Genomic DNA, 25,261 nt, shown 5'->3' on the forward strand with positions numbered 1-25,261 from the left:
AAAAATTGCTGAGGTAGAATTGGGATCCATAGTATCATAATTGCATATTTTTAAAAAAAAGCAAATAATCTGGGGGAGTGGGGTTAGAAACGAGTGTAAAAAATATTCTCAAAAAAAAATTGAGTGTCATTTTAAAGTTTCCTGGAATAAATAAAAAAAAACATCTTAGTCAATTTTTGTCAGAGCTTTGACAAATTATTTATACCATTTCATAAATAATTACAAATTTAACCCTTCTTTTTTTTTATATATAACTCCTGCAAAGTCCTGTCCACGGCGATGTATGGATTTTTGCACAAGTAGCCCGTCGCGTTAATTTTAGGAAAATTTAGTCCTAAACCGTTAAAATTTTTTACTAATTTTCTTACCATCACATTTTTAGTATAAATCTAATTTTTTCTCAATGTCAATTAAAGACACTCATATATAAGTTAACTATTTCTACCAACAATATTTTTTATAAAATCAAATGTATTTGATATCTGTATCGTGTATTTATAATTGGATCATATCATAAAATTTCATATTTTCTTTTGAAAAATTTTCTATATTATTTATAGATTTATAGTATTTTAAATTATAGACCGCTCTTAAAATACAAAGAAATAAGTTATGTATATATCAAAAATTTTAATACCCAGACTGGTTTATTAAAATTTTATAAAAAAAAGATAACTGCTCGACCCGGCCCTTTACAATTTTTTGAAAAGTTTCTCGGGTTTTGTAGATCTATAATGCATAGTATAAAAAAAATGAAAAATATGATAAGGAGGATATTTTAAAAAAGAAGTAATAATGAATTTTTAAAGAAAAGGGGTCTCTATTTGTTCTTTGTCGCAAAATGCCCAACCAAAATATTTTGCATTTCCGAACTCAAATTCAGGGTTTACAAACCCTGCACATAACAATATTATTATCACCCATTATTTAGTAAAATTGTGGGATTTTAAGAAATATAAGATTAGAAAGAGAGAAGAAAAAAAAGTTTAATTTCATATTTTTAAATATTTTGAACTTTGCTTTATAAAATAAAAGTTTTTCAATTTCAATGGATAATATTGTGGTTAATATTGAGAAATGTTTCCTGATGTTCAAATTTTTTACGTTGACAATATCGCTCAATTATAACTGATAATATTTTTTTAACAAAAATGTCCTTAATTAATGTAATATTTTATTAAAAAGTGTAAAAAATTGATATATAAATATACTAAAGTAGAAATGAAATAAGATATGGAACGCGTTCCACATCACTAGCCTTTAAAATCTCAGGTGGCTCAAAAATATTTTTTAATCATTCTCAAAATTACCTTCCTTTTTTTAGCGGTATAAAAAAAATTCTAAATTTTGAGGAGGCTTAGGGTTGGAGCCCCTGCGCCCCTCTCTAGTGACGCTACTGGTGTTCCAGAAAGCTCTGAAATATGAATGGAACATAAACTGTTCCTGAAGGGGAACGGAACAGGAACTCAAACATGCAGTTATTCCGGATCCCTGATTTTAATTTAAAAGAATAATGCCAAAAAAAAGATTATATATTTTTCCCGGGAATTCCTTCTTTCTTTCCTTCCTTCCTTTATACAAAAGAAAATTATTATTTAAATTATTAATAAATTTTTTTTGGTTGTTTATAACCTTTAAATAAATAGTCTCAAAATAAATATTAAATATTATCTACAAATTTTTAAAAAAAAATTTTTATACCTTCTGGACAATAACTACTTTTGTGTTCTAACATTAATTAGAATTAAATTATGTTTTATTTTTTAAAGAAATCATTAAGAATTAAATTAATTATAATTTATAAGGGAAAAAGTATATTATTTTTTACTTATGTCATAAAATATTTTTAGCGCAGGTAAGGTAGAACATATGCAATTTATTTTATATTTTCATTAAAATTTTATGTTTTTCTATTTTTATTATCTTTTCATTACGAAAAAATAAAATTATTTATATTTTAAAAAGGTTTCTTGTGTTTGTTTTTTTAAATTTTTTAAAAAAATATATATTATTTGTTTACTAATCTTTTAATCTGATAATTATTTTTTTAAGATTAAAAGTGGTTCTTTAAAATCTCTGATGATCATATTTTTTCTTATAATTAGGAATTCTAATGGGAAAGATTTTGGAAAAATAGCTAATCATTCTGGATAATTCGAATGGAATCTAAAGAAAAAAATTTGTGCAAAAATTTACCGGTCCTATTTTATCAAGATATCAGAAAAACATTTCTAACATAATGCTTTTATGAACACCAATTATCTATCTAGATGATATTAAATTTATTAACCAAATTCCTTGTTTTTTTCTAAAAAAAAAAGCAAAAAATATATATATTATAATGACTATCAGTTACACCAACAAAGTATCCAAATCCAGAATTGGATCTTTCATCAGGGTCATATTCTTATGGAAGGTAAAAAAAATGTTACAACAAAGTTTAGATGTAAATTTATTCAATTTAATTTTTAAAATATTATAAATAAATTAAGTTTGCTTATAAAGTTCAGTCAATGCCAAAAATGAGAATAATAATTATTTTTAAAAAAAACATGTTTAAACAAAAAAAATTCTCTTTCTACTTTAGTTTTCACATGATAGATCCTTCATGTCAAGATTTTAATCTCGAAATTTGAACTAAACATCTTTCCCCCCTTCTTTCTTTCATTTTTCCATTTTTTTGTTTCATCTTTTATTTATTATTTCTTCTTTCTTATTCATTTCTTCCTTTTCTTTTCAAAGTAAGGACTAATTTGAAAGTTAAAATATGGTTTTATTTTTTTTTTATTTTACCAAAAAAAAAACAAATTGATTTATTAATGTGTTTGTCCAATAACTAAGTCTAATTAAATATTTAATTTTGGAAGTAATATCTCTTTTTACTAGCAGATATTATTATAGTGATTAATTTAGATTATACAAATATTAGTTAACGTTGTTTAACGGCTTGTTTTCCAGAAAAAAATATAGCGCAAGTCTGAAGATCTTGCTCATGGAAGGAACAAATGTCCAGACATATATTTTCGAAATCACGAGGCTTATGGCAATATCTTTCTGGCTAAAATATTGAGTTAGCCGTTTTAAAAAATAGGCTGCGGTTTAACAACACATATTATTATAATACAAGTGCGAAAGAACGTTTTAAATATATTTTTTATATTTAGCCAAAGACCTTTTAAATTGTAAATGTTATAAGAAAAAAAACAAATTTTTCTATCCTTCATAAAAATGTAATTAACCTTACCCTTTAAAAGAAAATACCATCGATGCAAATTTATTATAAATATTTTTTAAATGTAAAAAAAAATGATGGTGTAATATCTAGGCAGGGTTGGGGAATAATTACTTAAAACTGTAATTAAAGAATTAATTATAATTACGGAATTTTCGCTTTTTTTTAAACTAATATCTTTGAAAGAAATAAACACAATTATCTTATCCAGCACATCAGGTATACCTATGAGTCATCATTCCGTGTCAAATCGACCAAAAAACGAGATTTTTGTACGACCATCTTTAAAATAGACGAAACTTGGCATGATATCTATGCTCATATTTTAGTAAAATCAAAGTTCTAGAGCGTTAGTTCAATCAGATCCAAAGATATACATTTTCAAAGTCTAAATTTGCCCAATGCGTGATTTAATTGAATCTTATTTTTTAAAAATAACACTTAAGATTAGTGAAGGTCAATGGTCAGGTCCTATCGGTCTTAGACCGGAACCGGACCGATCTTTTTCGAGGACCGTGGTCCGGACCGGTCATTTTATGATATTTTTCTTGAGTTATTTTAGATTTTATTAATTTTTATTTTACAATATGAAAACCATAAGTTTGTCCAAGAAACATTTTACTTATAGTCACATTGTGTTCACTTCAGTACCAAATTTAATGTATCGTTTTATAATTTTTTAAGCACTAAATTAATCAAAATAAGCAGTATTATTATTAAAATATTTTGGTTATTATTCATATAGTTCTATTTTTTCTTAAGAAACTGTCTGAATAATTCATTGTCAAAATACCTTAACCTAGCGTTTTCTTATTTTAGGTAAAAATGTTTAATCAAAAATTTTGATAGCCATTTTGGTTTTTTAAATTTTATTCAAATTTTTATTATTTTTATAAATAAAAAAATATGAAATAGATGGTTATATTTAAATATTATAATATAATATATTGAATATAAATATGTATTGTATTGGTATTAATATGGAAAATATCCATTGAGTATAACTAATATAATCTCCTGGGGCGATATGTAAGCAAGCAGCCAATTAAACATATTTTAAAATTTTATATGCAGATTATTATAAAAAAATCCTCTTATCTTTTTCTCATTCCATTTTGAGCTTATTAATAGAATTTCCTGAGCCCATAATTTGTATGTAATATCCCCTCGATGACTCTACTATCCTTGATGTCACTTGTATGATAAAAGAAGGATGTAAAGAGATATATATTTCCCCGGTAATTTCATTCTTTTTAGTACTGTCGCTAACCACCAAAAATTGTCTTAATCACATGTTTGGAAAAAATACCGGTCCGGACCCTGGTCCTAAATAAAAAGACCGATCACAGTATTTTTAAAAAAAATGAAAATACTGGGAGGTATGTATTTCTTTTTTACATTCCTTATGAACCACATCACCATCCTTTTTTTTTACCACACAATTAAGGAAAAGAGATGGCTACCCATTAATCGAATAGCTTGTTATGCAGATTTTATGGAAAACATTTCCACATTATTTTGAATTTCGTATGTAAATAAAATTATTTAAATTATAAAAATTGATAAGATTATATATGTCGTATTGGGATATGGAATCATATGGGATTCGGAATCCCAACGGGGGGATTCAAGATCTTAAATCCCCACGTTTTTTTCGGGATCTTTTTTTTTTAATATTTTTGAAAAAATATTTAAAAAATATTCCGAATCCCCATGTAAAAAAAATTCGGAATCCCCATGATAAAAAATAAAATAATATAATTACTTTTTCTTCTCTTTTTTTGCGGCTGGCACCATATAATTAAAAGGCCAAAATAAGGGATTTAAAAAGAGAATTAAAAAAAAAGTAAATAGTATAAAATTAAGGCATATAATAAATGAAAAGGAATGAGGTTAAGACATTTTTGTTTTAAAAAATATATTTATAAAAAATCCGAATTATTGCAACAATTATTCAATGCTATATGGCATTTCGTTTAACATTTAAGCAGGGACCCGAACCGTTATTTATAACGGTTCAGTATGTAAAAAATAATAATGGTTACGTTTTGGTTACGGTTCTTGAGAAGAAATTTATAAAGGTTCGGTTCGGTTCACCTAATTATAAAGGTTTATAAAGGTTCATTACGGTTATAAATTTTTTTTTATTGAAACAACACCATCTTATAATTTATTTTTATTATAAGCATCTATGAATTATATATAAAAAAAATATATAAGATTCAAAATAACTCATTTTTAAATATATTATTTGAACTTATAAGTAATATATTTTCAAGTATAAACGGATTACTTTTTGTTCGTTGTGACGATACACTATAGCCCCGAAAAAGCCCTTTCTACAGAAACCTGTGTTGCGGGAACCGCCAGTACTATATGAGCACGTTTATATAACTCTTGATATTCAAATTATTTCCATTTCTAAAATATAAAAACTGAACCGGTTTAACTGTTTTTATAAAGACTCTTTCAAAAAATTTTCGACCCGACCCGCCCGCTCACGAAAGGCAATATTTTGTTTCACACCCGAAAATTCACGGTGTTTTTAAATTTTTCAAAACTTTAATGCGATGATTTTTTACACTTTTTTGAATTTATTCTATTTATTTCTTTAATTCCATAATCCATAATAACATAAAATAAATACATATTATAAAACCAAATTTTTACTTAGAAAAAGAAGAATGTCTTCTTTTTTTTTTCAATTGTGTACGCCTTTCCTCTAATAGGCGATTGGCTGCAGAAAATAACCTTTCACTAGAAGCCGAATTTGCCAGGGCTGACAAAATTTTACTCTCTAAATTTTCTCAAAAAAGGAAATGAATTTTCCTGGTTCCAAAACTTCAAAATATTGCCATTGTTATTTGTTTTATTTTTTAAAATTTTATTTTGATAATAATGATTTTGGTATAATTTTTAAAAAAATGATAAAACGCTAAAATATTAAAACAACTATATAAAAATATGTAAAAATATATAAAATTACTAAATAAAAATATATATTGGTCCTTAACCTTTATTTTAAAAAAACATTTTGATATAAGATTTGTGCGTTTATTATAAATAATTTAGTTTTAACAATCTCTAAATGAGTCTGACCTTATTTGGCTCAACCTAAAGATACATAGTATTTTTCCTTATTCATAATTGATTTTTTAAAAATGGCTAACTCAATATTACATCCAGAAAATAAACCATTATAATTTTTTGTATACTGAACCGTAACCAAACTGAACCATTATAAATAATGGTTCGGGTTCCAGTTTAAATGTTCAACGAAATGCCATATTGCATTGAATAATTGTTGCAATAATTCGGATTTTTTATAAATATATTTTTTAAACAAAAAAGTCTTAACCTCATCCCTTTTCATTCATTATATGCCTTAATTTTATACTATTTACTTTTTTTTAAATTCTCTTTTTAAATCCCTTATTTTGGCCTTTTAATTATATGGTGCCAGCCGCAAAAAAAGAGAAGAAAAATTAATTATATTATTTTATTTTTTTTTCATGGGGATTCGGGAATATTTTTTAAATATTGTTTTAAAAAATATTTTAATAAAAGATCCCGAAAAAAACGTGGGGATTTAAGATCTTGAATCCCCACGTTGGGATTCCGAATCCCACATGATTCCATATCCCAATGCGACAAAATCTACACAACACTTTAATAATGATAGTAGATTTCCATAACAGCGACAGGGCAATTTACAAATTATCGCCTCAGGAAATTCTATTGATTAGTATAAAATGGAATACGATAAAAACAAGCGGTATTTATATTATTATAGTTTGTATATAAAATTTTAATATATCTTTATTTTACAATATAGTTGTGCAGATTTAACATTCGTTTGCAAATAAAATCATTTAACTTGTAAAAAATTGATAAGAATATATATAAATATGTTTTAACAATTTTTTGCAAGTCAAATAATTTTATTTTCAAATAAATTTAAAAATATGGAAATGTTTTCATCAAATCTGGTCAACACTGTATTACTTAAAAAAAATTATACCATTTTCGAATAATTATTTTTTCTTAAGAAATTCTCACCTATTATTCTATGATAAAATCCACATTATGAAAAAACTTTTAAAAAAATAAATATAATGACCTAAAAATGACCATTTGAAAAATTTTGATATAAATTTATATGAATATAATATATATATATACTCCTTAAATATAGGTTTTTTTTGTTTTATAAATATTATTGTCTTTTGATGTTTAATTTTTTTTTTTTAAATATTTATATTAAAAAAGTATTATAGGTGGCCTTAAATATTTAAATGTTATTTTTTATTCATATTATTTTAAATATTTATTGATAAAAATTTATTGACTACTAAGATTATTATATACCATAACATTTTATTAAATAAGAGTTTAAAATAGCAATTTTAGCTCATATTTTGCATCCCACTTTGTTTAATATAATATTAAATACTATATGTCTAATATAATTTTGAAATATAAAGCTAAATTTTGTTTCACCATATTTAAAATTCAAATATTTAATAGATTGTGGGATTGAATCCTACAGATAGCCCAAATGATGTGGAATCAGAATTTTTTCCTTTATAATTATAAATTTTCCTATCTTATGAGATGTGATTCAGACATTTATATTTATTTAGATTAGGGGTTATTCTAAAATTTTCTTTTATTTTTGATAAAATGTGTTTATGAAATATATATTTAGTAATTTGAGTATTGAGGTTAGGAAGGATCATCTTGTGGAATGAGACTGCCTATTAAGCTAATATAATTAGCCTTGTGTATTGCGATGGCGAGCCTTTGCCTTAAGAAGAAGCCCTCGCGGGGTTCACCGGTTAGTTGACGGATGTGGGAGCGGAGTTCCTTGAAAAAGGATAAGGCATATTTCCCAAAAGTAGTAAGGGTAGTGGAAATGATGGGGATGAAAATATATTCTTGAGAGATTTCAGAATATTTCGCTATTTTGAGTGACTCCTTTTTCTCAAGTATATTAACTGTTTGATTTGATGGAGCGAGTGGAGTAATGCAAGAGTAGTCCCAGACCAGGAATTGACCGCGCTTCCAAGGAATTTGCGAAATTCCGTCAGGCCGTATCCCATCAGATCTGAAAAGACAAGAAGGTTCAAGAGTGGAGAGGATTTGAGCGGATCTAAGAGCTCTAAGGATGATAGAATTGCATAGATTATGTCTTACAATTCGACCTTTACATGAGCGACAATGAAGACTATGTCTACCATTGCCCAAACTGCAGAACCGCAACCTGAACTTATGTGGGGTTGGGTAATAAGACAATTTAATCGAATATCAATCGCGTGAGTAAGCTCGTTTTTATTCAGTTGTAATTGCGGATTAACAGACGGAATAGCTTCGAGAAACTCATGGCCTGAACCATTAAGCAGAGAAGAGAATAAGGGACGGTCAGATAATTGCATTCTGATGTTTTATTCCCTAAAATTATAAAATTTAATATATTTTTAATATAAATTTCGTATATATATAAATGTTCATATTTGAATAAATAATTGTATTTATTTTTATCGCAAAATGTTAATTAAAATTTTTTTTTAGTAATTTTAATTTTTGTGCACAATAAAAAAAATCTTTTAAAAAAAATTTTTATTCATTTTGTATTTGTAATTTATAATTTAAAAAATAAAATGTATTTTTTGCTGGAAGAGAGTTTTGTGGAGCAAAGTTAAATCGAAAATAAGTTATGCATAACTCATTTAGCTAGAATGTATTTTTTAGATTATAAATTACAAATACAGAGGAATAAAAATTTAGTTTAAAAGATTTATTATTGCGTACAAAAATTAAAATTACTAAATATATATATATATACTTCATAAACATATTTTATAAAAAATAATGGTAAATTTTAGAATAACCTCTCATCTAAATATAAATTTCTGAACCACATCTCATAAGATAGGAAAATTTCTGATTCGTCCATCATCAAATAAAGGTAAAATTTATTATTCATCTATCATTGAATAAAAGAGACGGGTTATCAGCTAGTTTTAATAATTTCCACATCGACTCACATATCGCGCATTTAAATATGATTTAATTTCGTCATAAATATTTATATTTGAAGCAACATTAATATCAACATTAGCACATTCATAGAACTTATAATTATACCTAGATATATTTTCGCGATTTAATAGATGTACTATGAGCATTAATTTTAACATTAGATATCGATTATATGTAACGATTATCCGTAGGTTTACCGGGAAGAATTGTAATACCATTATCTCGCCTTTTATAGTATGGAAACCCATTAATATTTGGTCTTGTTTCCCATTGAAAATCCCTAGGAAATTTTCTGGCACATATTCCATGTAAGGCGATTTGGGTTTAAATATCCCGCAAGGATGATGTATGATAAAATGGGTAACAATCTGAAAAGGTTTAGGTTTGAGAATTTTATCTAGTATTTCGGCACAAACAAATTTATCTATAGCATTAGATGTTTCAATTTTACTATCATCGTTTAAATAAGTATATAGGCATGAGGTTAACCTCTTTTTTGGAACTCGATTGTATATATATAAAGGCCATAGATTTACCAAATAAATTTTTTTATTTATATCGAACAAATTCATTTTATAATTTAAAAATACGGGCTATTAAATCAGGCCTATCTGAAGGACTTTGCCCTGGAAATAGATTTTCCTTAATTTTACGCCAAGGATTGCATGTAGTAATAAACAAATCAGGTTTACCAAATTTGAGCACAATGGCCATTGCATGCTTTCTCGCCTATTTCTTTGAAAACCTTGAAAAGATGATGGTAGTATTACTGCTTTACCGGGAATTTTATTTTGACCTTCTTTCCATGCAGTCCATTAATCCAGATATTAATCTACTTGTAATTTTGCTGATTTTATCTGATAAAATTTAAAATATTTGCCTCGACCTGTAAATAGGAATCAACAATATATTATTGTGATAATTTCCCAGCAAAAAGGATTGAATTAAATTTATTTTCACGTATTGCCAATCTACACATATCAAACTGTAATAGTGAGATATTTGCCCTTCTACACCTTGTACCTTCACCCTTTAAATTTGATTTTTAACCAAGGTCGCCAAAAAGAAATTTAGGACTTAATATATTACCATCAACTCGAGGTAGACTTTAATATCCCGTTTAAAAGGGGGTTCACCATTATCATTTGTAAAAATCATAGCAACTTCATCTATATTAGGGATGTTGCATCTTCGCTGTCACTTGTGCAATCTGCACGAAAGATTATATTGATTTTTTGAATGGCTCTATTTTTTCTTCTTTCTCAATTTCTCCCAAAGCTTAAATTCTGTCATATTAAAATATCTAATCTTTTCAAGAAATCCTCATTGAAACCTGAATTTTCTTTCATAAGTAACCAGCCATTAACAGTCTATGTAGTTTCAAGGACATATAGTTGTCAAATTGGGAGGCATCCCAGTGGAAGGATATACTTGTGAAAATTTGCTCATGAACTCTAAAACAATATGGGCTCGGGTTTCGTGTTCAAACTATTAAAAATCTGTGCACCCATCGAACGCAAGAGAACTATTATAAAAATGGATGTTTCATAATAGGTTAAATTTGATTTTAGTTAAACTATTTTAACTTTAGGAATTAGTTTATAGGTCAAAAGTGGTGAAATATTTTACCCATACAACTTATAATATTTTTATTCAACCTTCGAATTTTTATATCTTGAGTCTTTATATTCTGTCCATAATGATATATTATCTGAGAGATCACTATAGCATCTAATTCAGATTATAAATATTTTTATTGTTCGATGAAGAGAAAATGAGATATTGATAATTTATTAAAGAACAATATACAAAATTCTATATAAATGTAGATGTTCTACCATCAAAAATTTGTAATGTCAGATAATATAGTAGAACATATTTCATTCTTTTCAACTGGAGCCTGATCACTTGTTGAAAATCTTTATGTTTAGCTTTAAAAAAAGGAAGGTAATTCTGGCTAAAATGAGCAAAAAATAAAAGAAAATTCTATCAAAAAGTCCCTAACTAAAAATTTTCTAAGAAAAAATTAAAAAATTTCAACGGACTCCAAAGTTTTTAGGGGTGGTTTGAGGCCCTCTGCTTCCCACGTCGAGATTGCTAAGCGTCAAATAGACTCACCTCTGCTACATCAGGCCCTGGCCTATATTTGGTTTAGCTAATAAAATTAAGTAAATCAACTAGTCAGGTTAGACAAGTGCATTGATATAAATTATAAAATTATTTATATTATATATACAGCCTCATAAAACTACATATTTTCACCATAAAAAATTAATGAAATATAATTTATTGGTTTGTCGCTTTGACCTTTAACTATAATATGAGTAGCTCGTCCAATTCAAAGTAAATTTTTATTTTTAAGTGGCTATCATTACATTAAAAGAAAACTAATTAAATTTTTTTGAAAAATGGAAGTTTAATTCTTTTATTTTAAGTTGTAATATCTTTTATTTTAATTGGAAAAATATAAGTTTAATTCTTTTATTTTTATTTTCTTCTTCTCTATTTTTTTTTTACTTTCTCCCTTCTTTTCACTTTAGTTTTATTTTCTTTCTTTTATATTTTTTTTTATCTTCGAAAAATTGGCTAAAATTTTATATAATATCACTTTTTTTAAAAAAAATTAATAAAATCAAACAGGGAAGTATCTACAAATTGGTATACAAGGAGTTTTTCTTGTTCATTTTGCTTTACTATATGATAAACATATTTTATCGTTTTGCGATGACCGAAAATCAAAGAGGGTAAATTTAACGATAAATAAACATGTGAATGAATGAATGCAGTTAAGGTTACACAAGTTTGTTCAGACAGTTCTACAGTCAGACCTAATCAAAAAGGGATCGCCTGAATGTAGGGGAAATCGGGGTAAAGCGATTGATGGGTAACGATGTTAGCAGGAATAATTATCTTAAACCCTTGAGGCAATAAAGACTTTTAAATTTGGTGTGAAGATGTATTTTTGTATCTAATTTATTACCTATGTTTTCATCTTTTGAAAATATATCTTGCCAAAAACCGTTTTCTAACCTAAAATTACAAAAATAACTCTATAATTTATTTTTGCTCTTAGCAAAATACATTAAGGATCATAATTTTGCATATTTGTTCCCTATAGTCAAAATTAAATTTATCAGAAATTTATAGCTTAACTAGAAGTCTCTCAGTAACGATTTATATATATATATCACCTTGGGGTAAGGTTGTTATGTAAGACGGTTAAAATGTTCTATCTGATTAAAGCTGTAAAAATATAAACTATAAACATATTCAAAATGTGCTATTTTTGATTTAAAAAAAATTTACATTACTGTATTGTATTGAAGTTCTTAAAAGTGATGAATAGATGCTATAATTGCAATATTTTGTTCAATAAAACAATCACAATATTATTTTAACCACTTTACCCTGATGCTTAATCCTTAAAGTATTTTGGGTAGAGGGCTACACCTTTTTTTATTTTTGTAGATGAGGATTTTGACTATATATGAATCTATGATTTGTTCTGTTTTTTTGTTTCAAAATTTAATTCAAAAAATAACGCAAAATTAACTATCGTTTTCCCCAGTGTTTCCTCTAGGTCGATTTTGGTATTATTTAGTTTTTTTAAAATTAGTTTGTAACTGTAGAGCGGTTTAAATCCAAACTACGTTAAATGAATGAGTGGGAACGAAAACAATCATGCATGAACATTTATTTTTATTAAATTATTTATTAATGAATAAGCTAATCCAATTATATCCACCTAGTAGTAAGAAAATAATTATAATCATTAAAACAGGAATTTGTTTATGAAACATGGTTGAAAGCTCATAAATCCTTCTTTTAATAAACCCTCTCATGATCCCAATAGATGTCCATCTTCTAATAGCCCATGTACATTTAATAAACCCTGATAATCCTCCTATCTTGTTTTACTAACCGCTTTATATAGGCCCTGCTGGTATGTAGCTAATAGGGAATATAGGTAGAATTTAAATTTTGGTATGAAAGATAAATTCTCTAACGCTCATTGGCACGTACACCAAGCTGCAATCTGTTGACCATTTTTCTTTTGCTGGACAATGGTTCAGGACATAATTTTTTTTAGATAATCTCATCTAAATACTTTGGATTGGAACGCCATGGTCAGGAATTTAGTTTTGTTTTGGCTATTCGTTTAAACGTTAATTCAACCATATCACATAAATGTGCTAAATGTCACAAACATGCCAATTCGGACCACCATAAATAGGAGCGAGCTGTCGGCACAAATATAAAGCATGCTTTATCATTTCCTGAAACGCAGTAATTTACCTTGGGATGATTGCAAATTTCTAACTTGGTATTTTTCTTGCATCGACCAGTTGGCTCCATCAAACTTAAACAAAGATTTAGCAACTATAAATTAAAATATTGACAAATATATGGACAAGTTAGATCAATATTACCTAAATCCGGTCATCAAGACCACTCTTGCAACTTTTAGTACTCAACCTCAGATAATAAAAAAAATAGGCATACCAATTTGGGTCAAAACAGAAGACCTAAAACGAAAAAAAATAATGTTGCTAATATAATCCTTATGGAAAATATAATCTATGTTATTGTAAGTTTTTCATTATTACAATTATATCTAATCTACCTACCAAATATTTTATTGCAAATTTTTCATTATCACTCACAATCATTTTTAATTTATGCATTTTGTTATAGAGTTATTTAAAAAAACAAACTAAATTTAATTTCTATAAAAAAAATTTTAATTTAATTTTATAAATGCTTTAAATTTTTACAAAATCTACAATAAAAACTAGCAAGATATATAAATCAATATAACATTTTTTAAAAAAATATGTTTAAAAAATAGACGGGGGGGGGGGGCAAAATAGGGCCCATTGATATCCGATGAAACTTTGATAGTTGCCTCGAAACACAACGATATTTGATTGTAACATTTTAAAAGAGGATCCATCATTACCATTAATTTGAGAAAAAGAATGATAGCTTAGTGGGCCTGGAGACCCATTGGTAGAAATAACTATAGGGATAAAGTGCTATAATAATCGGATCAATTTTTGGGGCTAGAGGAAAATTGGGAGACACAAGTGAATTCCCAAATGAGGTGTTTTCCTCTAAACCAAGGAATGTTTGTGAGCCCATCTGATCTTTTTCCCATCAGACAGGAATAAGTGGATGGGTTCCAAAAGGTTATTGAGTTTATAGAGTTAAAACTCTATGGCGATTGAACCTTCCTTCAGAATATAAACAGCTTAAACCATGTTTTATAATTCTTTAACATTTTTGTTTTTTTAGCTAGTTTATATAATATAATAGTTTAAAAAAAACTGTCTATTTTTCATAAAATTTAAATATTGGATGGATGGATGGATGAATGAATGAAGCCAATTCGAGCAAATAGTACTGTATTGCGATACGTTCGTTAATCTGATTCCTTTACCTTTCGTTTTGGGATTTTTCGTATCCTTGATAGTGGGAAGATGGTGGGCACAATTCCAATCTATTCCTTTCCCGGATGAGTTAGTTTTGAAAAAAAAATCATATTTCTTATATTTTTTCTATATATTTATCTTTCTTTGCTTCTAAATTTCTAAATATTTATTCATGTATTCAATATTTAAACCGTAGAGATGAATAGATATGAGGTTAGTTGATGCTTGAATTTTAAATTTCAATATTCATGAAATATGTAGTTTTCTAAACCATTAAAGTTTTATTTATATTTTAGTTCAATTATTCAACTTTTTTTTCTTATTCTTTCTTATCTCCATTATCTTACTATTACACTATAAATTTCCCGTCTTGACTTGGCTCATGATATCTACCATTTATATATTTTTATAATAATCCTTAAAATAATCTGAATTTAATTACAAAAGGTGTTATTTTAAGTTAACACCATTAAATGGTTTTTTAATCTACCTACCACTTCAAACCTATTTTGAATGTCAATTTAATATATATTATAGAAGTGCCAAGATTAATTATTATTTAACTGTGGATTATAGATTTGAAAATTAAATATAATTTATTTATATTTTTTTTCTGAAAGAACGATGATAATGGTGAATTCCTTGATCCAGGGTAAAGATGAGAAAAGTAGGTTAATCCGAAGAACCCTTATGAGGTACCTTAATTTGACGTCCGTTCTAATTTTCCGCTCCATCAGTGCACCTGTTAAGAGGCGGTTCCCTGATATGGAAAGCGTTGTTGAAGCTGGTAATTAAAAGCCTTTATATCACTTAAACTTGGGAGAGTATTATATACATATTTTTAACACTTAATATGTTTTAATTTAAATATATGTAATTGATAAAAATTTTAACAAATAAATTACAAGAGAATTATTTTGAGCTAGGTTCCCGAGAATTGCACAACATTTTTTGAGGAAGAAAGAGATGTGACATAAATCCAACCACATAAATATATAGATTGCAACACATTGGTCACTGTCAAAGAGTGAACTTGACTGTTGACAAACAAAGCCCATACCTATGACATACTTTATTTAATTTCATTAACGGAGCCTAAAAGCAGCGCACATTCTAAAAATTCTAAAGACATTTAGATCTTTACCTAAAAATATTTTATCATAAAAAATTTTAAATAACCGAGGGGTATAAAATATTTTCCGCCTTAAGTATACATATTATATACAATGCTATTACATGATTAAATTTAAATTTTCTAAGCATATCTGGTTTTTAAGCTCCTTGCGACCCTGGTCTCCTCTACTTCTTTTTTTTTAAATAAAATGTTCTCTTCAGAATTAAGAACAAGAATTAATAAACTATTTTTATTTTAAAAATGCTTTTGATAAGTAATTTCGAGAACATTTAGTTGTTATATTCCCTAGAGACATACTTCTCCTTTATTCAGCCCAAATTGAAGTTTAAATTTCTTTGAAGGCAATTTTAAGACTCATTTTTAATTATCTAAATAAAATTTATTAGATTTTAATCAATCTAGTTATAAAAGATTTTTTTAGTCTTTAAACAATTTGCATTATATATTGTATATGATAATTAATCTTCAGGGTTCATGACTTACAAAGAACTGAAGATTTTCGAAAATTTAGCCACTCCTCATTCAAAATGGTGGCTTCCATGCATATGGTTTTCTAATTTAGTAGTTGGCTCTTACAACGAAAAAAGGTTGATCAACGATTTTAGTCTCAGGGTTCTTCTCATGGTAGATTTACAAATTGTATATATTAGGAGAGAAGAGGGGAAAAAAATGTTAGAAAGGAAGAAAGTTTAAAAGATTAATATTATTTTTTTGCCAAAATTAATTCAAATTTCATTTTTTTTTGCTAGCAGTTAGCAGAGTTCAGGAATAAATGTGCTGCCCTTTATGCCTACGATTGGATCAGTGTTCCTTTAGTCTACACTCAGGTTTTTATAATAACACTCTATATATTATTTTATAGTTGCATAATCGTAATTTTCTATAATGGAGTAGTGTTGTTAAACGGCTCATTTTGAGCCAATTTTTAAAAATGGCTAACTCAATATTTTAGCCAGAAAAATATTGCCTAAGCCTCGAGATTTCGCTAATAGATGTCAAAACCTTTCTTCCTTCTACAAACAAAATCTTTAGGCTTCCGTATTAGTATTCTGGATGAAATATTGAGTTAGCCGTTTTTAAAATCCGGCTCAAAACGAGCCGTAAATTAATAAGGCATACGGGTACATATTTTGATAAATCTTTAATGATGACTACGGTTTTATTCTCATTTATTTTCCATTTTCGCTTTTATCTTTATTTCTTTAATCCCGGTTTAATTACATATATATACATTGCCATAAATTTAAATTTGTTTTACAGGTAGTGAGTTTGGCTAATTACATGTATTTCATAGCTAATCTGATGGGACGTCAAATTCTGGATCCAACTAAACGTTATACCAATCGGTTCGACATATATTTCCCAGTTTTTACCTTTCTTCAGTTTCTATTTTACATGGGATGGTTGAAGGTAAAAGAAGAATTTTAATTCTAGAATAAATTTTATTTGTCACTTTAAAAAAATTATATAATTTATGCTACCTTAAATTTGATTAGTGTTTTTTTAAACCTAATAAATAGTATATCATGAGAAATATATAATTGATAGCAAGAATAAAATATTAATCAAATTTATAATTAAAAATACTATATAACAAATAAACCATAATGTAGCAGTGGAAAAGTAATGGTGGACTAAAATAACCTGATTGGTCTCTGAACTCCGACTCTTACATTAATTTCTATCTCTCCTATCTCTCGTAATAATAAAATTTTATAATGTATTTCGACAAGGTAGCGGAACAATTAATGAATCCCTTCGGAGAAGACGAAGATGATTTCGAAATCAATTGGATTATAGATAGAAATTTTCAAGTAAGAAAATCTCAATTTAAAATACAATGCTTATTTGTATATATCGTATAGAGTGCCCAAAAAAGTATAAGTACTGATGTTAAACGGCTCGATTCGAGATGATTTTAGAGAACAGTTAATTCAATTTTTTATCAAGGAAAATATCATGGCATAATCCCGAGGTCTGGTCAATATTTTTTCTAACTAAAATATTGAGTAATCCGTTTTAAAAATCGGCTCAAAAAGAGCCATAACAACACTACTTGCGAGATTCGAAAAAAGGCGTAATTTTTATATTAAAAACAAAATATATGTTTGTATTGGAAAATGGAATCCATGGGGATTCGAAAAATTCTCAATCCTTTGTTGGGTGCAATTTTTAGTGTGATTTGACCGGAAATATATTCCAACATGAATTTTAGAAATTTTTGCCATTAAATTTGGTGTAATTTTTAATGTATATAAAAAATCTATATAAAAATGAATTAGTTCAAAAGTTCTAAGTAAAGTTGTCCGAAATTTACAGATGTACTGGAACACATTTCCGGTCACATCAGAATTTTTAAAATTTAAAAATCGGAAATTGATTAAAAATTGAAAGATACCGGAGTCCCCATGTATATGATATAATAACAAAAAAAAATGAACATAAAAGATCTCCATGCTGGCAGTTGACGAATTGCATAGCACTTTTCCTGATTTGGAAAAGGATGTGTATTGGGATGACCCAGAACCTGAATTGCCTTATACGGAGGCCTCCAAATTTTACAAGAGAAATTCTTGGATGGGATCCACCGCTGATATTCAGTAAAACAATTTGATTTAAATTTATCATTCAAAATATGGAAAGTTAAGAAATTTTTAAAGAGTTTATAACATATAGAAGAAAAAAATGGAGTCATGCGGCCACCGATCCAATTGAACTCGGGTAGTCCGACTCGGACCGTCATCCTCTTGTACTCGGTTAGATTGGACTTTGATTTTAAAATTTGATTGGTGGAATAAAAAAAATTCGCGGATCAGTAAAAAAATAATAAGGTAAGCTCCGATAAAAAAAATTTTTAATTTAAAAAAAACAATATATAAAATAGTTTAACGAGAGATGACGTAAACGAGATCGATTGGTTAAGCCAGGAAAATTTGAAAAATCTGAACCCCCTCAATAGTTTTCAAGATGCGCTCCATCGCTTATCATCCAAATCATTTGCCAGGAGCAGGTCTAAAAAATATATTACTATATCTTCGGCTGAATTTTATAGTGTTCAATATCGAAAGAAGGATGGAAGGAAGGAAGTAAGGGAAGGGAAGAAAGTACCCATATTTAAAAGAAAATTTCATAGATCATTTTTAAAAATTATTTTTTGTATTTTAAACTGAAATTCGAAGCGGTTATCCGTTATATTACAAAGAATAAAGTGCGTGAATAAAAATAATTTAAAGATTCTAATTGTAGGAAGATCATAAAAGATTTTTTTTTTGAGGTTTTAAATTTTTAAATTATTTTATATCAAAATTTTTCTTAAATAAAAAATGTCGAAAAAATATATGCAAAAACGTAAATTGATTTTATTAAGAAGATGTACAATATACACTACCATAACAAAATATTATAATTTGATTTATTCGTAAATATGATTATAACGTATGCGTGATATTAATGTTTACCAAAAATCTACAATTTATAATGGTACTCTGTGAGGGCGAAATAAATTTTAGCCCCGAAAACTCTTTCAGCTGAGACTTGGGCTACTGAGACTATGCTAGTTGAAATAACTCAGGATATTCACATTTTCTTCTCTCCCCAATAGGCCATCAATGAAAGTATCTTTTGTGACTCTTTCAACCCGATCATAGGAGTCAATTTTAGGAAACATATCATTCAATTATTACTTTGGAGATCTAAATCATATCCAGAAAAATTTTGTAAAAGTAAGAATTTTTCGGTTTCATCATCTGAATTTATTTGATATATACACCCAGAAGGTAACAGTAATTTCCCTTCCCCAGGTTTTAAAGACAGATCTATAGAAATAACTAAGAAATACATTGGATTATAGATAAAATACAAGTATTTTTCAATGTTACCAAGAGATAAACATACAATGTCGGAGAAAATCATTAGTTGAATCGTGACAATTTCTGATAACCAATTAATAATACCGCTAGTTATAAAATGGAAGTGTTTTGTGTTGCATTAGACTTAGTGACTATGTATCTAGCACAATTTTTGAGTAACTCAACTCTATTTTTATTTTACTTGGTTTATAAAAATACATGTATAAAAAAAATTATCTTTGATCGCCTTTTTATAAATTTAATTCTAGTGCAAAGAAATTACATTTCGAACAATTTCAATGTCATCTATATAATTATAAATCAGATATAACAATATCTATAAATTTTTTAGCTTCTATTGATTGATACCGCAATTTAAACCATTCATTTTTTTATTCTACCTTACCGTTAACTGAAATTTGTATGGATTTCCATATTTATTAATTATGTATAAATAAATACCTAGTAATTAGTGAAGGTCGCGATCTGATCTTTGCCCCGGACCGATACTAATAAACCGGTCCTGACTAAAGACCGTTATAACAATAATTGGGACCACGGATAATAAAAACCGGTTCAAAACCCGGTCTTTTCGTTTTTGAAAAAATCTTTTGGTTACGCTTGGCCTAATAATTTTATTTTATAGCAAAATATCATATTATATATTGTAAACTAATTATTATGTATGATTTATTCTGAATAAACGCTAATATCCTTTTCATAGAGATGCATCCGAGAGACTTATGGGGAGGATATATCTATTCCATGTTTATTAGCCAAGAATTCATATATATGAAAGTTTTTTTGTCTTATTAGAAAGCTTTTTTTGGGAGATGGGAGGAAGGGGGGGGGGGAGGAGACAAGATCTCCTGCTTTGGAGTATATTAATTAAAAGGATATAGATGTTGCATATGACTTTTGAATTTCATAGGGCAAATGGATGAATAAAAACTCTCCTAGAAAAGAAATGAGAAATAAATTAACTATGCTTAACACTGTAGTGGTCAATCCTGGACTAAAACCCCGTATAAACGGGACCCATCTATGGGCCTGGTCTCGGATAGGGCAGGTAAAGGCCGTTAGAGGTGTACCGCAGACTTTTACTACTATTGACTCTCCCATTGATGCACATCTAGAAGAATGTAATGAGAGAAACTTATTAGAAACTAGACTAAACAGCTGTTTAATATTAAAAAATTGGCATAGCTTTTTATCAGAGTGCCTTACTCATATGGGATTCCCAGAGGGTCCCAGTCTCGTAAGCTTATGGGAGGATAGAGATTATTGAATTGTGATGCATTCTCATAAATGTTTTACTTATAATTATTTTCTAAATTTTAATTTAAAACTCTCATTTATCTAAATCTAAGGCCATACCAGAGCATTCTAGCTTTTGAGTGCACAAGATTAAAAGAGAGAAAATCAAAAATCGAGCGTTGAAAAATAATATTTCAAAAAATTTGGATATTGCGAGCATTTGACATTAAAATATTTTATCGTCTGCCTTCTAGATGCATTATCACTTCCATATTTTAAGGTAACAGGTGTTACATATAATATATTTCATAAACCTGAACCATTTGCAAGGCCCGGCTCTGATTTTTTTTAAACCTTCCTATTAGACTAGGCCCGTATTTTATTTAAATATATTATATTATTTTTAATTTATATAGATAATATTGGCTATTTAAAATATTCTGCCAAGCCCGGGTATTTAAAAAAAAATGTTTTTAGGCCTAGTTCGGGTATATTTCAAAAAATTAAATAAAACCCGGCCCGGCCCTTCTATCCGGTCGGCCGAGCTTGCGGGTCTCTGATAAATTTAAAATTAATAATTTATAACTATATATTTATAGAATCAATTTCCCCCCACCAATATAACTACCAAACGCTCAATTTCCCAAAAGCTAAAACGCTTGTTATGGCCTTAGTCCAAAATGAATAAAAATAAATGTGAAGGTTTTAGATCAGCTAAGGAATTTTTTTTTAAAAATTATCGTTATAAAGATAATATAAATCCCACAGGGAAATTGTTACTTGTCAAATATATAGTGTAAAACTACAATAAATATTAACGGTTTTAGGTTCAAAAAAATTATATAGGTTCGGTTCGCTCCTTTCGATTTTATATAAAGGTTGAGTTACAATTTTAAAAATTGTAAGGGTTATTACAGCCATAAGGGCTCGGTCGTTCTGGATTTTAAATAGGAGCTAACAGTGTAATAATAAATAAAGGAGTTAAATTATAACATTTTTATCGTTACTGAAGAATTGATTCATCGTGAAAAAAAATGCACTTTACAGAAAAAGTGGGTATATAATACTCGGCTAACGCTATATATTTGAATAAAAGTATACACTTTACTTGGTTTAATAAGGATAAAATTAAGTTAAATCAATATTTTAATAAAAAAATATATTAATCCCTTTTTAAATTTTATACTGAACATTTAAAAAAAATATATATAGGAAATCTAACCAGTCTATCAAAAGCGAAATCCTGGATAACCAGCATAAAATTAAGATGAATACGAATTTAAATCCATTTTTCAGTCAATATCCTTCTTCCAGGTCATCCATCTCTAATCATTTTTCTCAAAATGGGTTGAAGCCTATCAAAGAACAAAGGTTCGAGGTGACTAAAATCAAGGATGACGATACATCTACTAGAAATGGTAAAATGATGTTTAATTTTAGCAACCATTTACACAATGATCAGAACATCTTAAAAAAGCCTGTTATTTTAGTTAATGGTAAATTAGATGTCGAAACCAAGATTAATAATAATAATACCGATACAATTCCAGAAAACGATTTCACAAATCCCACTAAACGCTTGAACAGCGATTTGAATAATATATCCAACGGGAATTTAATCATTCTTGGAGGCGGTAGGAAAAAGAAAATATCGGCCGGGGGTGGAGCTGGTGGAGATAACAATAGCACATTTACGGAAGAGAACGACCTAACTGTCAAAGGTAATATATCCAACCTGGCCAAATTTCACAGCAAAAAAATGCGAGAGAGAATGCTAAGAGCTTCCGCAGGTTATGTGGCAGAAGATTTTACCAATAACGATACTCCTTACATCAAAAAGCCCGTATTGAATGGAAGTTTTAGTGCCCCGCCTTCGGCCATTAAGGTAGGCAAGCAAAGATTAATAACAAATCCTCCCAGCAAAAATATACTGAGAAAACTGTCTTCTCGTCTTAAAATCAAATCGTCTTCTTCTAAAGCGTCACGAGAAACTAATCAATTCGTCATGGATAACTCCTTGATTCGACATTCAAAGAGAAAGTCCTTCAATTTAAGCTCCAAGAAGAGAAGAAAAAAAAAATCGAGTAATAGTAAGAAATTGGATTATGATTATCATCCATTTATAGGTTCTAAAGACTATACCACGAATAAATGGGTTCCAGAAATTTCGAGAGCTTCCTTAACTTCCGAAATCAAATCATGGATATTTCCTTCTACGATGACTCGCAATAAAGATTCCCAACTGCTATTCGATAGCACCTACAATGATAATTTCGATAACCCAGATAATCCTAATGACATATTAAATAATAATCGCGTGAGAAAAGATGGTGTTTCGCATTTAAATAATTATTATTCTTCCTATCAGTTCTTAACATCGAAGAACTTGAGCAAATCAATTAAAAAGTCAACACTCCCTGACAAAGACCCACCACTTAGTGCTTTAACCGTGTTCCAAGCTTCCTCCAACCAAAGAAGTGTATTTCCTTATCATGCGAGCCCCAAAAAAAGTATATACAAGCGGCAGATGTCGCTACCCCATAATGAAAGGCTTCTGGAAGAGGACGAAGGTTGTAATAATAACTCTGCTTCTGAAGTAATCTACGAAAAAGAATTATTGCCTCACCATTGTGCCGAAGTTGCGATTAAAGTTGGCAATAGTTATAAGAAAATAAAAGGAGTCAGTACGAAAAGAAATATCAAAGAATTACTTAACAATAGTAACATCTCTGAATCTCAACTAAACCCTGTGAAGGAATTGAAAGTTGAACAATATAACATGGCTTATTTGGAAGACTATGAATTAGAAGCAACATTAGAGGCAAAAATTCCTGATGGCAAAATTGATAAGGAAAATGTTGCAGTGGAGTCGAAGAATAAAGATAATAATTCCTATACAATGATAGAAATAACAAATATTTAGGTGAATTCTAGATACGTCACATATCTACTGTATTCTATACTACACATAAATACCTTTTTACATGTTTTGATAATTATTGTATTATATTTTTCAAATCGATTCATTTTAAGAGTGTGTAAATAATCTACAAATAATTTTATTTATAAAATTTCTATGGTACTTTTATTTTGGTATGTAAAGTAACTTATAAAATGTGTTCATAAATGAATGCATATGTCGTATATGTAGTGTTGTTAAACAGCTTGATTTGAGTCGATTTATAAACAAGGCTAACTCATTAAGGTCTCGAGATTTCGCTAATAGATGTCCAAACCTTTGTGCGAACTATGACCAAAATCTTCAGGTTTTGCATAATAATTTTCTGGATAAAATACTGAATTAAACGTTTTTAAAAATAGGCGCAAATCGAGTCGTTTAACAAGACTAGTAGGATTGGTCTGGAAAGGATCCATATGCGAATATGACATTACCTTGTCGACAATGGATGAGAGGGATAGATTCACGATGGGAGATTTAACCATAATCAATTTAGATCTAAAAATAAAATGGATGACAGAAGTCAATATGGATGATTTTATTAGTGAAAATAAAACAAACATTTAGACCAAGTTAAAAAATAATAATGAAAATCTTAATATGGCAATTGCCTTTTATTGTTTTGCAAAAATAGGTTAGACCAGTAGTATAATATTAAAAAAAGCGGGATAAAATATATATTAGAAATGTCTTTTTTTTAAAAAACCAATCAATAGAAATCGTTAAAAATACTAATTAATTTTTGTAAATAAAACTGATATTATTTCTAGTTTCCATAAAATTCTAATGTAAATTATATATATGTAGGTTTACCAGACGTTCTTTTAAGAGAACATGTCACCAATACAGACGATTAATATGGATTATGAAGCATCGTTAAAAATTCAAATTAATTTTTGTAAATAAAACTGATATTTTTCTAGTTTCCATAAAATTCTAATGTAAATTATGTATATGTAGGTTTACCCATTGGGTTTACCAGACGTTCTTTTAAGAGAACATGTTCTCTTTTGAAACGTCTAGAAATATGTACGGTATTATAGGAATTTTTTTCCCATAAATAAAATCAATATTTAAAACAAATATTAAAAATGGACAAATAATCCTTAGGAGGCAATGGAAAATAATTTATTAAATGCATATAAATTGCATCGAATATTTTGATGTTTGGTCAGAACTTAGAGATGAATTAAAATGTTAAATAAAAAATTCCAAACGTGGTCAGATTTAAGTCTATATTCCTTTGAAAAATAAAAAGGTTTTTAATTAAAATTATTTATAGTTGTTCGACCAATTTTGCAGCCATAATTCATTTAATACAAATAAAAATGAGTATTAAAGAATATTCAAAATTTC

General features: G+C 27.9%; 1 protein-coding gene across 2 annotated transcripts; it reads left to right on the plus strand.

The window, feature by feature from the left end:
* Positions 1–2,104: 2,104 nt before the first annotated feature.
* Positions 2,105–23,968, plus strand: LOC135927223 (bestrophin homolog 24-like). 2 transcript variants are annotated; one of them, XM_065463177.1, is made up of 11 exons: positions 2,105–2,416; positions 11,915–12,018; positions 14,659–14,793; positions 15,327–15,493; positions 16,311–16,465; positions 16,591–16,668; positions 17,102–17,251; positions 17,575–17,655; positions 18,290–18,441; positions 18,726–18,851; positions 22,159–23,968. In XM_065463177.1, the coding sequence occupies exons 1-11, from the start codon at positions 2,342–2,344 to the stop codon at positions 23,867–23,869; spliced, it is 2,934 nt and encodes a 977-aa protein (XP_065319249.1). In that variant the 5' UTR covers positions 2,105–2,341; the 3' UTR covers positions 23,870–23,968. The 2 variants fall into 2 exon arrangements, with proteins under 2 accessions (XP_065319249.1, XP_065319250.1); XM_065463178.1 differs by having other exon boundaries at positions 2,120–2,416; positions 16,594–16,668.
* Positions 23,969–25,261: the final 1,293 nt, after the last annotated feature.

This window comes from Gordionus sp. m RMFG-2023, chromosome 3 (genome assembly GCF_954871325.1).
Source record: "Gordionus sp. m RMFG-2023 chromosome 3, tfGorSpeb1-WG-v2, whole genome shotgun sequence".
Classification (NCBI taxonomy): Eukaryota; Metazoa; Nematomorpha; class Gordioida; order Chordodea; family Parachordodidae; genus Gordionus; species Gordionus sp. m RMFG-2023.

Coding starts and splice junctions, on each gene's coding strand:
- LOC135927223 (XM_065463177.1), top strand. CDS start 2,342: ATGACTATCAGTTACACCAACAAAGTATCCAAATCCAGAATTGGATCT. Junction 12,019..14,658: donor ATGACCGAAAATCAAAGAGG/GTAAATTTAACG, acceptor GAATGAATGAAG/CCAATTCGAGCAAATAGTAC. Junction 18,442..18,725: donor GGATCCACCGCTGATATTCA/GTAAAACAATTT, acceptor TATATAAAATAG/TTTAACGAGAGATGACGTAA.